The sequence below is a fragment of the Mustela putorius genome, unplaced genomic scaffold (genome assembly GCF_011764305.1).
Source record: "Mustela putorius furo isolate JIRA1106 unplaced genomic scaffold, ASM1176430v1.1 tig00537255_pilon_pilon_pilon, whole genome shotgun sequence".
Taxonomy (NCBI): domain Eukaryota; kingdom Metazoa; phylum Chordata; class Mammalia; order Carnivora; family Mustelidae; genus Mustela; species Mustela putorius.
The window spans coordinates 1982610-1996769 of record NW_025422394.1 but is presented as its reverse complement, the minus strand read 5'-3'; the positions used below and the strand labels follow the sequence as shown (position 1 = coordinate 1996769).

Here is a 14160-nt window from a genome sequence, read left to right as displayed (position 1 = left end):
CCCACTGAGCAGGGAGCCAGCCCAATGTGGGCCTCCATCCCAGGAGCCTGGGATCGTGACCTGGGTCGAAGGCAGACGCACAATCCACTGAGCCACCTGAGCGCCCCTCAGAACTCCTCCTTGATCACTCTTCAATTCTATCAATCTTTGCAGTAGTTTACAGGCTACTTAAAGCAAACCATGTAACTTACAGGATAGATCTGAATGAGAGTAGACTCCCCTGCCTAAATTCCAGTCTAAAAAGGCATCTTCAGCACTAGATAAATACTGATGAAGGTCTGAATCAGGGGTGGAGAAGCTGATCCCAGCCCTAGGGCAATGAGGATTCCCAACATGCTGCAGCCTGGAGCGTCAATACCCCTGAGCTGGAACTGCCCCAGTCAGGGCTGGGTTTGCTGAGGCTTCAAAGAACTTACAGTACTTGAAAAGAACCAAGCAATCTGGGAAGAGCAGAGGAAAGTTTTTTTTTTTTTTTTAAATATTTTATTTATTTATTTGACAGAGATCACAAGTAGGCAGAGGGGCAGGGCAGGCAGAGAGAGAGAAAGAAGGAAGCAGACTCCCCACTGATCAGAGAGCCCCATGCGGGGCTCAATCCCAGGATCCTGAGATCATGACCTGAGCCGAAGGCAGAGGCTTACCCACTGAGCCACCCAGGTGCCCCAGACGAAAGCTTTCTTTACGACCTTCCAAAGGTAAGGTATCCGTGGGGTGAGTCTGTGCCATCAGAGGGGTCTGTCTGGTCTAAAGAGAGGACGAAGTGTGAACCCAAAGAACGGCACGTCGGCTTACCTTACAACTCAGGGTTTGAAAAGGAAATGTCCCCATAGCCTGGAAATCATGAAATAGCTCTTCCATCTCAACCTCCCTCTTTCCTATTATGTTTGACCTCTGCTCCTTTCTCGAGGGCATGAGATCAAGCCCCGCTCAGCGAGGCATCGGCTTCAAATTCTTTCTCCCTTTCCTTCCTCCCTGTCTCTCCCTGCACACACACACACACTCATGTACTCTCTCTCTAAAATAAATAAAATCTTAAAAAAAGAAAAAGAAAAAAAATTGTTCATTCATTTCCTATGTTCCCAGAGTCCTTTGTTCCTAACACACATAAATTCACTTATTAAACTTGTCTTGCTAGCATTTTAAATATATTAAAATAAATGATTTGGTTTTTTAAATCCTTTATTTTAAAAGACTTCACGGACAGGTATCTGTAAGGTAGATTCTACGAGGGTGAGTCTAGATTGACTTGTATCATCCAGACATGACAAGTCATGACCACATTTCTGGAAACATTCCCCCATGTGTCCTCATTCAACCCTAAAACCAAACAGGACCAGGCAGATCGTGAGGGAAAAGGAGTGGTTCTCTGACACAGTTGTGTGCCCTGCAGACAGCAAATATAAAATGGACCGTGCCTCCCTCAAAGTCAGAAGAGTGCATGCTCCGAATATCTTCATGGGAGGTCTCCACTGTAGCTAAGAGACTCAGAGAAGCCCTCTTGCCCCTTCTTCACCGTCTGCGGCTCCAGGTGAATTAAGGTCAAGTTTCGGACAATGGGTTATTAGTCACACTCCGTGAAGGCCTTTACAGAAACACAGGATTAGGACTTGGAACCGGCTTGGCAGCCCCGCAAGGGAGCAGCAGCATTGAGCAATGCTGATTTCCAGATTCGGTGCTACTTACAGGGAGATAAAGGTCCATCCTGAGCCAAAACGGTCCCTCCAGCCTAGAAAACCTGCAACGGGCAGCTTCTTCAAATTAGAGAAACTGTCTTCCTCAGTAGATTTTTTTCCTATGCATCTAATTTCGTGACAGACATTTACAAAGGTTGTCTGGACAAATCCACATGGAGGACAAACCCAGAAAACCTCTCTTTTGTGCAAACAACAGGCCTTTCATTGCACCAGTGGCTCTGGAAACCAGAATCAGTTAATTGCGACACATGGGCAGATGATGCTGTATTCAGGTGAAGAAAGAAGATGGTTTTAGGACTTTACTATTTACTCTTCAAAACCACTGTGTGTTTAATTCTCGCCCTAAAAACTGTAATGAAAGATCTGAGTCAGGGGGCGCCTGGGTGGCTCAGGTGGTTAAGCGACCGGCTTTTGATTTCGATTCAGGTCATGATCTCGGGGTTTTGAGACCAAGCCCTACGCTGGGCTCTGCGCTTAGCGGGGAGACTGCTTCTCTCCTTCTGCACCTCTCCACTCTCTCTCAAATAAATAAATAAATAAATCTTAAAGAAAGAAAGAAAGAAAAAGGCAGGTCTGAGTTGTTCACTGGGGATATTAGTGGATGAGATACCCAAGGTCATTAAAAGAGAAGCAGGTAAAGAAAATTCAAGGGAAGCCTGCATTTAATGGTTAGGTGGAGGAGGCAGAAGAAGCGTTAGCTAGAGAGACTGAGGAAGAACAAACTGCTTACCCAGGCAATTCTTCCAGTTGGAAAAATCCATCACTCGTTATTCCTAGGCTGGCCCCTAGGGAGGAAAATGCAATACAGATCACACAGACCAAGCTTTCCCTTATAAAAGGGTATCAAAACTTTGTATATGGACCCAGATGCTTTCTCGGCCATCACATACTGTTCTGACAAGTTTTGTCAAAGTCTCCACTTGGGATGCTGCCAACCCAGTCTTTCCTGAGTACACATTTTCATTTTCTCTGTAGAATTAAGAGAAGTGATGACTGCCTACTACATTTTTCTAAGGAACTAAGATCGTCCTGGCTCTCATGAAGAGACTCTGCTGGCTCTATTTCATTCTCCTGCACCCAAATGTAGGTGTGAACCCCTCAGCTCAGCCTTGGCTCTCTTCTGTGTTTTTCGTCAAACGTTTCAACCAACTCTCCCCTGACAGTGGAGGACTTTCAAATATTCCAGTTTTGATGTTTTCCCCAAGGAGTCCCAGATTCCTAACTGCCCCACTACATAATTCTACTCTGCTTCAAACTCAGTATGTTTAGAATTGAATCGTAGGGGCGCCTGGGTGGCTCAGTGGGTTAAAGCCTCTGCCTCTGGCTCAGATCATGATCCCAGAGTCCTGGGATTGAGCCCCACGTCAGGCTCTCTGCTCAGCAAGGAGCCTGCTTCCTCCTCTCTCTCTGCCTGCCTCTCTGCCTACTTGTGATCTCTGTCTATCAAATAAATAAATAAAATTTTAAAAAAAAAGAATTGAATCTTAAACTTTAGGTCCCAGCTGTATCCCTCTCCCAAGTTTACCACTACAGTTAAATTGAACGATCTCCACCAATAACCCAAATGAAACCCTGAGTTAATAAAAATACTACACTTTGCTAAATTCGAGGTGCCATGATTAAAGGACACATCCGGGGCACCTGGGAGTGCAATCAGTTAAGCGTCCGACTCTTGGTTGCGGCCCAGGTCATGGTCTCAGGGTCGTGAGATCAAGTCCTGCATCGGGCCCCACTCTCAATGCAGTGTCTGCTTGAGATTCTCTCTCTCCCTCTCCCTTCCCCTCCCACTTGTGATCTCTTTCTCCCTCTAAAATAAATAAATCTTTAATAATCCTGATCTCAGATGTGATGAATATACTTTTTTTAAATGAGTCCTGGAATCAATGAAATCCAGCAGCTGATTCTTCCTTCTGAGTCCGTTATGCCTGTCCTCCTCTCTGTGGCCTGGTCCACAGCAGCAGCTCAGTAAGCCTCTGCAGAACCAAGCTTCTCCTTTACAGATCAGACACTAACGCTGGGGTTCCGCACCATATCATCACCCCCACACATGCTACCGCAACAGCTCTCTGCATTCATCTGCCTCCTCTGTGAGTCCCTGTCAGGTCAGGTGTCTAAAATTATCGCTGACATCTTGTCACAACTCTATTTATAAGCTAACAGTTATTTGACCCAGTTGTCGTGAATTCTAGAGATTCCTTCATTTGACTTTGTAAGTCTCTGCAATCTGGTCCTCACCCTTTTTTAGTCTCAGCTTAATGAATGGGCCCCCAGTACTTCCGTACTGGAAAAATTGGTCGAAGTAGCTCAATATCTTTTGAAGACATCTGTATTTCCCACTGGTTCTTTCGGTCTTCCTCTTCTTCAGCACTTACCGCTCAATCTGTTAGGATCCTTTTTCCTGGAAAGTCTTTTTGGTTGATGCCATCCTATAGCAATCTGTCCCACCTGTGAGCACCCTAAGCCTAGAAATAACCTTGGAACACTGACCTTTTATTTAATTCTTTGCACGTGTTTTTATTATATGTTTTAAATTAGTAAAATGTATACATTTTAAAAATTCGAAAAGCACAATAGAGCATCTAGTGAAAAGCAATCTTTCCCACCCCGACCTCTAGTGCTCTCCATTAAGGGAGTCAGCATCACAGGGCTTTGAGTATTTTTCCAGAGATATTCCAGTGCATGTGGACAGTCTTCCTGCCTTTTGAAAAAAAACACAAATTGTAGCATACTATACACTCTGCTTCATACCTTGCTTTTTTTCACTTAACAAGCAGTCTTGAAGACTGCTTCATATTAGGATGCTTATGTCCAAATTTTCAGTTAAATTTTTAGGAACTTGAGAATAGTACTTTACCGTCTTTTATGGTAGTTGCTCCTGACCTTTTGGGGGTCATGAACTTCCTTTTAAAGCTGGTGAAAGTTTTGGATCCTCTCCCCAGAGAGAACAAAACACATAAATGCATGTGCACCCAAAATTTCCCATTTAATTCAGGTTGGTCACAGATCTTATAAGGCCAATCCAGGGAGAATACAAAATATGGATAAGCTATGATCACCGCCCAAAAAGACCTTATAATTTAGCTGGGGAGAAAGACATGAACCATGTTTCTTATGTGAGAATAAGGCAGTATGTTCATAGTTTATCCCTGTGTGCACAAAAGGCAAGAGCAAATAGGCCTATCTGAAATTCCTTACTGCTTTAATTTTATAATTTTCTTTTTTTTTCTTTTCTTTTTAAGATTTTATTTATTTATTTGACAGAGAGAGATCACAAGTAGATAGAGAGGCAGGCAGAGAGAGAGAGAGAGGGAAGCAGGCTCCCTGCCGAGCAGAGAGTCCGATGTGAGAGTCTCGATCCCAGGACCCTGAGATCATGACCTGAGCCAAAGGCAGCGGCTTAACCCACTGAGCCACCCAGGCGCCCCTAATTTTATAATTTTCTATGTAAGAGAGAAAACTATGCATACCAAGTAAGTCATTAAGTTATATCTGTACAAGATTTCACTTCCTTAAACAGAACACAAGTAAAGAACACATCTTGTAGGGGCACCTGGGCAGATCAGTTGGCTAAGCAACTGTCTTCAGCTCAGGTCATGATTCTGGAGTCCTGGGATCGAGTCCCACATCAGGCTCCCTGCTTAGCAAGGAGTCTACTTCTCCCGCTGACCTCTCTCCTCTCATCCTCTATCTCTCTCTCTCTCAAATAAACAAATAAAATCTTTAAAATAAACAAACAAACAAAGAACATGTCTTGTAAAAAACCACTCAGGGGACAGACCCAGGTGGGTGCCCGTCTCTGTCATGCTGAAAGGATGAGATTCTTTGCTGATTTTTCTTGCGGTGTTACCTGTAGGCTGTCTGAACTTGGAGCTAGAAGAAATATCTTTGCCCCATCACCAGGCACAAGTTAAGCCAATTACATTTAGGTTCTGCGGAGGCCTTCTCCTCTGTGTGGCCTTGTCCAAGAGAATGAACTGGAGCAGGCAGATTCCCTAGTATCGCTTGGAAGGCTGAAGACAACAATATACTCCACTTGACGGTTAACAAGTATTTGCCTTGAGAAGACTCACCGGGGATCTGGCTCTCCTGGGGACGTGAGGGCACGCCACCTGTGGCAATCAGGATGTGAGGAGCAGTGTACTTGTTCCCATTGACCTCTACTGTGGGCTCCGGATCAGAAGTGAATGCTGCATGGCCATGGATGATTTCTATATGGGACTGGAGAAGGGACCGTGACATTAGCCTGTGCTCAAGATACGAGAACACCTGTGGCGACATATCTGCTCTTTCCCTCTCTATGGCGGCTATCTAGATTTGAGGTTTGCTGACACCAAGACAACTCTGTCACGTCTGAGTTTCTGCAGAACGTCTGTTCACTGACACTTAGGTAAGGAGGTGGCCGTGTGATGCTGGAAGTTGGTCACAGGAAGCTATAAAGATGCTATTTTGGGCCAAAATCCAGAGACCAAAAAAAGATACATGCTAGTCACCTCCCCAGGAAGAAACCCTCCATCTCTGTCCGCAGGAGTTGGGGAGAAAGTCTTCCTCACTGGCAATGAAATCACACTGAAGAATGCGGTGTCTGGAGGAGGGGCAGAAGGCTCAGAAAGACAAAAGGATAAAGATGAAGAAAGCAGAGGCAAAAGAGGAACACTCCGGCCAAGGGAGGGAAACGCAACACTTCTGTTTTCTCAAACAAAATGGAAGTAACCACAAAATCCCACAACAATGAAGTTCTGTGCTAGAGATGTTACGAAGTCAGACTCTGGCACCCTCTGTGCTGGGGCCTCCCTTTCGGGGAATGAGGACAAGCTTCTGAAGCTGTGATATGTGTATCGGCAAGCAAATGTGGGCAACTTACCAGGACAATGGAATCGTGGGAGCTTGATCACAAAAGAGCATATTTCGACATTTCGGAACATGCTCTGTTCTGAATTAAGTTATTTCCTCCTTCCCAAATAGCCCCCCAGGTGCCCTGCTTAACCAAGCTGAATCAAGGTCAGTGCCAGAAGCCACAAGAGAAACCTTCCTCAGGAGAGAATGGTTTCCCATAGGGTGCTAGAGGGGTCTGGGTCAAGTGCCAATAATAATCATGAGGGGGAGGAACAGAGAGAATTTTTTTTTTTCATTTCCTAAGATACTTGACAGAAAGTATCCTTTCCTATTCACAAGCTCTGGACTGACTATAAGTAATTCCTTTCCCATAAGGTCACATACAGTAAGTTTGACTACACACTAAGATTTGTGAATATTTAAAAAAAAAAAAAAAATTGCTGTTCCCTGAGTGACTTTCCTGGCTCTTCTGCAAAAGTATTTAAGCTCACTCCATTTTTTAAAAAAACTGATGTGGGTGTCTTAGTATAACAAGTGGTACCTCTATGCTCATGTCTAATGGTCTTAAAATCTCTTGTCATCCATGTAGAGGGGACCGAAGGCCCTCAAATACTTGAAATGGGATTAAGGTCAGAAAATATCACCCTCCGGGGGCACCTGGGTAGCTCAGTGGGTTAAGCCTCTGCCTTCGGCTCAGGTCTTGGGGTCCTGGGATCGAGTCCTGCATCGGGCTCCCTGCTGAGCGGGGAGCCTGCTTCCCCTGCTTGTGCTCTCTCTCCTCTTTCACTCTCTTGTCAAATAAATAAATTCTTCAAAAAAAAAAAAAAAGAAAAGAAAATATCACCCTCCGAAAAAATAAACCCAGTGAATAAGAATCATTATAAAAATACATGAGGTTAGCCATTTATAGAAGTAACTGAACCCTAAAAGCTGGCTTATAGACATGCTGTCAATGAGATTATGGGGGCCCAAATATCACCGACAATCTACTGATCTAAATACAATCTAAGCTATGCAGAAATCTTAGAACCTGCAAAGTGAAACCACGAAGGCAAATGAAGGGTGGTGGGATATACACTGTCAAGAAAAGAGCAGCGGGCAGGGCGCCTGGGTAGCTCAGTGGGTTAAATAAAGCCTCTACCTTAGCAAGGGTCATGATCCTAGGGTCCTGGGATCAGAGGCCCACATCAGGCTCTCTGCCCGGCAGGGAGTCTGCTTCCTCCTCTCTCTACGTGTGATCCGTCTTCAAATAAATAAATAAAATCTTTTAAAAAAAGGAAAAGAAAAGAAAAGGACAGCCAGGGACCCCTGGGTAGCTCAGTCGTTACATGCCTGCCGTGGGCTCAGGTCATGATCCCAGAGTGCTGGGACTGAGATGCACAACAGGCTCCCTGCTTGGTGGGGAGTCTGTTTCTCCCTCTGCCCCTCCTGGGCTCTTTCTCTCTTTCCCTCTCTTAGAGGAAAAAAAAGAAAAGAAAAAGGGCAGCAGCCGGATTGTGCACCATTTGTCAATGTCTCCAGCAGCCCCAAGGGGAAGTACAATATTTAAGCACCAAGACAGAAAAAGCCAGAGACTGGCAAAAGATAATATATATTTGCTGAAGGTAAACAGGCCTTTGCCCGGTGTACTTGATCAGACTTCATTCACAAAAACAAACCTTCTGAACTATAATTTGTTCTCTTGACTATATCTAGCCACGGGTCGAGGCTGCTGGGAGCAAATGAGCAATGGCAGCTTTCCAGCCAGGCTGTACTTCTGATCTGAATAAGCTGGTGTATCGTTGTGTAAATTAGTCTCTGTTTTGGGTTTCTAGAACTAACTGGAGGGCGAGACCTACTCAAGGAGCCGCCCATCAGGAGAGACCTGGTCTACCCATCACAGCAGGCGCTGCCCACTCTTTAGAAAAAAGATGCCTCCTGAGCAGAGACCCGCTCTGGCAGGTCAACCTCAAAATCATTAACGGCAAAGAAATTAAAGAAACAACAAGGGATACATGCAAAGGCTATGTTTTTTGTCTGGCCAGACCGGCAGCACACTCCAGCAGAGAACGGCCCCCTCTCTAAACCCCAAACCCAGCACACTCACCTTGGTGAGATTATTTTGATAGATGGTGTTCAGGCGGCTCACATAGGCATCACGCTTCTCCTTTATAATGCTGTAATGAAACTTGAGTCAGTACTGAGAAACAGGGTTCTCTTCTTTCCCTTAGGGACTGGGGCATCTGTCCCTGAACACCCCTTTCAGCAGAGAATCACACACCCACACAGAGCAGTCAACAAGATCCGCAGGAGGGAGTATCTCTGAAGGCAGCTGCCCCTGCCCCCGTGCCCATCTGCTCTGCCATATGTAGAGAACCCTTACTCTAGTCCAGGGAAGATGTTCACCTGGCATCCATGGTATGTAAATTTTGTTCTGCAGACAAGACAGGGAGAGCTGCTTTGGCAAGTCCCTAGTACTTACGGGCCACTCGATAAATGTTTGTTGAATAAGTGGATGGATTTCTGAAAATTTTGAAAATTTTGATGGCTCCTAAAAGTTTATGGCAGTTCCTTTAAAAGTTAAACATAGGGGCACCTGGGTGGCCCAGCGAGTTAAAGTTTCTGCCTTTGGCTCAGGCCATGATCCCAGGGTTTGGGGATTGAGCCCCACATCGGGCTCTCTGCTCAGCAGGGAGCCTGCTTCCTGCTCTCTGTCTGCCTGCCACTGCCTACTTGTGATCTCTGTCAAATAAATAAATAAAATCTTACCAAAAAAATAAATAAATAATAAACAAAATAAAAGTTAAACATAAAATCGCCATTTGAGGGGCGAAGCGAAGAAACAAAAAATTTTGAAAATGATAATAAATAAAGTTACTATTTGGCCCAGCAATTTCATTCCTAGGTATAGACCCAAAAGCAGCAACTTGTAGATCAGTGTTCACAGCAGCATTAGTCACCGCAGACTAAAGGTGGAAACAACCAAAAGTCCACTGAAGGCTGAATGGATAAACAAAATGTGGTATGAACACAAGGGAATATTTTTCAGCCTTAAAAAGGAATGAAATTCTGACACATCCCACAACATGGATGAACTTTTAAAGCATTATTCTAAGTGAAATAAGCCAGGCTTAAAAGTACAAACGTCGTATGAAGTACCTAAAATAGGCAAATTCATAGAGACAGAAAGTAGGATGGTGATACCAGGGCCTGGGGGGAGAGGAGATGAGTTTTTGTCTAATAAGCACCTTGTTTCTGTTCTGGATGGAGGAAAGGCTCTCGAAATGGGTGGTGGTAATGGTTGCACAACACTATGAATAACTTAATGGCCCTGTATTGACAACTTAAAAATAGCTAAAATGGACTTTTCATGACTTTGAAAGCCATTTTATGGAGGTAAGCCTGACATACAAAAAACTGTACATATTTAGTGAACGTAACTTGATGAGTTTAGAGAGAAGTACACACCTTAAAACCAGCATCACAATCAAGGCCACGGATATATCCGTCACCTGCAAAGGTTTGTTATATACATTTTACCACAGTAACACCCTCCCCAAAAAAGTTTACGGCTCATTTAATTATGAAAGATAAATATATTTGTAAATAGAACACTCTGAGCATTAACGCTTACCGCCAATTGAATTTACTCTCACAGCTTTGAAAGCCATAATCAACGTGATCATGCATGAATTCAGAGTGGACAGCCGTGTTCCACATTACCTGTCAAGAAAAAAAAAAGGAAGCCACAACAGTAGTACATGAGTCCTGAGAAAAGAAAGAAATCATGCGTGAAAGGTAACTACATAATAGCAGATAAAAATAATGAACTTTAAATTAAAAATAAAACTAAACATTCTAAAAGTTCAGCAATATGACCAGACAGATGTTGTACGGAAGCTGGTGAAATGTCGCAGGAAATTATTTCTATTACATTCCCTACTCCATAGAAGCAGGATGTTATAAGCCTTCCAGTCCTGCTGGTAAAATTTATTATTGCTTACATCCTCCATTTAAGTTTCAGGTTTGTTGAAGCCCCATCTTCTATGATTAATTCTAGGGAATGGAAATGCATCTGTAGCTTTATAGTAAAGTGATTTAGAAGAAGCTATGAGAACAAGCTGAGGACTGAAAACCTTAAGAGATCGAATCCCTCTTATAAACTCGGTACCTATGAACATATCCTTGTCAAAGATTGTGTAATCAGGCATCTGGAACTCAAATGTTTGTTGCATCTCTGTGGAATGCAGCCTAAAATCTGTAAAGGCCTTTTATAACAACTGATCATCAAGATAGCTGAATTCCAGTTGGCATCCAGAACTCTAGATGACAAACAAACTATCATTTTTCTTTGTCAGATAAGCCCGAGACTCCATTTTTGATAAGCGTTAGGTTTCTTCTTTGTACTGTTCTTCATTTATGCCTAAAGATGAGTAATCGGTGACCCTGCTGGATTCTGCTCATTTTTTAAAATTGAGGTAAAATTCATATAATATAGAATTAACCATTTTATCTGCTAGATTGTTTATCTTAAATAGTACCTATGACAGGTTTGTCAGTACTACAAAATAAGATGGGTTATTTTAAGAAACACCACTATAAGTCATCCCATCATGAGGTACTGTATTTATTTACTTCCAATGCGTATTATATATGCTGCTATAGCATCCGACAATCTCTGGAGAAGCTCTATATGATAGGCTCATCCTAATTAGGGTAGTAGCAGCCCCATCGATCTGATTCCTTCTCTACTGCTGCCCCACTCTATCCTTCTGGAGGGCAGTTACTCCAGGCTTTAGCTAGTTCTAGAAAACAAAAGGCAATTAACCAACTGATCTTCAAGCTTGCAAAAAGCACTTTGAAGTCAGTAGATCCCTATGAAAATATAAAGTAAATGTCCTGCACATGTGTTCAGAATAGAATGAATAAACAAAACATAATATACAGGAACAAAATATTACCAATTCAGGCTACTATACCCAGATGGTATTTAAATAATGAGGTAGCACCAATGAGTAAATCAATGGATTTACTACCATAACTGGTTTAAACTACTTTATAACTGATACACATAATTTATATATCATAATTGCATGACTCCAATTAGAACAGGGTACAAAGGGGTGCTTGGGTAGCTCTGTGGGTTAAGCAGCTGCCTTCAGCTCAGGCCATGATCCCAGGGTCCTGGGATGGAGCCCTACATTGGGCTCTCTACTTGGTGGCGAGCCTGCTTCCACCGCCCCCCCGCCCCGCCTACTTGTGATCTCTCTCTGTCAAATAAATAAAATCTGTAAAAAAAAAAAAAAAGAACAGGGTACAAAATCTAAGACCAAAAGGAAAGAAAACAATTGAGGGAAAGTGTCCCACAGTAAAAAAGAAACTTTCCTATGATTAAAAAAAAAAGAAACCATACACACAAAAATCCAAACCTTACCCATACTGGGAAACAGATTATAAAAAAACCTTCTGGCATTATACTCAGCTATGTGTCACTGAAGAGATTAGGAATATTTGTTTACCGGTTACAAAAAAAATGCCAGTTTAGAATGTAATCTCAGTAACAAAAGGTTTTAAGTTTAGGATTAGAACATGTTAAAGCACGTTCAAATGTGGAGTAAAATTATTTGCCAGCACAAACAAGAGGCAGCTTTGGAAAGAAGAGCTGCCATTTCTTCCTCTCTTTTCACAGGTGAAGGACAAGTTCATTCAGTGTGCCCTACACCACAGATACCAGGAAAGAAAACCACACAGTTGTTAAGAGAATCCATGAGGCTACAGGATTAAATGAGAATACCTAAGCAGATTCCATTCAGTCATTTAGATTGAGAAGATGGACCAGTCCTAATTACTGGACCTAGATATTATCTCACTCATGCACTCTAAGCTAATAAATCAACGCATTGCTTTATCAAACATGTAAAAGAAGTGTGGAAGGAAGAAGAAATAGTAATTTTACCTTTTTGGGTACACATCCAACATTCACCTAGGAGAAAAAAGGACAAATTTTAAGAATATTAAACTCAAATCATCACACAAACCTGCAAGAAATGAACCCCCAAGCATCAACCCAGGAGAATTCCTTAAGTTTCTAAGTCCCATTCTACCGTTAGTTCCTTTTTGCTATTACGGAGTTGTTAAAGACATGAGTGTTCCTTTTCTTACACAATGAGGCAGGGACCTTTGTTCCTCAGTATTTTCTCAAGGAAAACAGTCACTGAGAAAGAGAGAGAAAATAATTCCACATCCATGGGGCTACGCAGTGCAGGGGTGGAAGAGGTCAGAAGGTGGCCCAAGCCTGAACTTGCATAGAACACAGAAGTCTGAAGCAGAAAAAAAGCAGCAGAAGGAAAGACCCACCAGCTAAATAAGGGCAGTGGAAACATCTGAGCAGCTAATCTAGAGGATTTCTGGGAAACTTACTGTGGTAGATGCTGGGTAAAAACCTCAGAATGCCCCTTTGAAAAAGTCTCTAGCAGAAATATGTTACTTTTCAGGACCAAAGGACAATGAAGAATCAAGCAGTAAGGTTCATCCTACATACATATATATGTGTGGGTATATATACATATATATACATACATGCTTATATATTTATGCTTCCATACTTGCTAGAGACAGACCACAAATTTGATTCTTGGCCTTCTAGCCACCAAAACACAAATAATTGTAAGATGTCGCATAAAAACTAACCAGTTGTTAGGGCACCTGTGTGGCTCAGCTGGTTGAGCATTTGCCTTTGGCTCAGGTCATGGTCCCAGGGTTTCTGGATCCCGGGATCGAGCCCCACATCAAGCCCCGCATCAGGCTTTCCCTCTTGGCCAGAAGCCTGCTTCTCCCTTTCCCACTCCCCCTGCTGTGTTTCCTCTCTCGATGTCTGCCAAATAAATAAATAAAATCGTTAAAAACAAAAACTAGGGCGCCTGGGTGGCTCAGTGGGTTAAGCCGCTGCCTTCGGCTCAGGTCATGATCTCAGAGTCCTGGGATCGAGTCCCGCATCGGGCTCTCTGCTCAGCAGAGAGCCTGCTTCCCTCTCTCTCTCTCTCTGCCTGCCTCTCCATCTACTTGTGATTTCTCTCTGTCAAATAAATAAATAAAATCTTTAAAAAAAAAAAAAAAAAAAAGAAGAAAAACAAAAACTAACCAGTTGTTTAAGAAAACAACTAGTTATACCCCTCAGACTAGAGAGAAATTTTTTTTTTTTAAGATTTTATTTATTTGACAGAGATCTAGGGAGAGATCAAGCAGGGAGAGTGGGAGAAGGAGAATCGAGCTTCCTGCTGAGCAGGGAGCCTGATGCTACGGCTCGATCGCCCGAGCCTGGGATCATGACCTGAGCTGAAGGCAGCTGCTTACCAGCTGAGCCACCCAGGCACCCCGAGAGAGAAATTCTTCCCAACAGTCCCCGTAAACAAGCTGTGATATATATTTAAATACAGATTTTTGTTTCCATTTGTTTGTTTCCTTTTGAGCACATGCTAAAAAATGGAACATGGGAAAAAAAGCTCGGTTAAGGGTACGACTAATTCGACTATAGACTATAATACTGTACTATAATTATGTGATGTGATAAATATCCTTATGTGGACAATCATATTATATGTATGTATCAAGGTAACATGCTGTACACCTTAAACTTACACAAGTGTTGACACGT

The 14160-nt window shown here is 42.9% G+C and overlaps 1 protein-coding gene across 1 annotated transcript in view; it reads right to left on the bottom strand.

Annotated features, from left to right (window-relative positions):
* The window catches only part of GSR (glutathione-disulfide reductase), a 47944-nt gene that overhangs the window by 18369 nt on the left and 15415 nt on the right, over positions 1-14160 (bottom strand). The window contains exons 2-6 of the mRNA XM_045073784.1: positions 12463-12489; positions 10141-10229; positions 8614-8683; positions 5765-5912; positions 2425-2479 (exon numbers count right to left, since the gene is read on the bottom strand). Coding sequence (XP_044929719.1) covers positions 2425-2479; positions 5765-5912; positions 8614-8683; positions 10141-10229; positions 12463-12489 — 389 coding nt within the window. The remainder of the gene's footprint in view (positions 1-2424; positions 2480-5764; positions 5913-8613; positions 8684-10140; positions 10230-12462; positions 12490-14160) is intronic.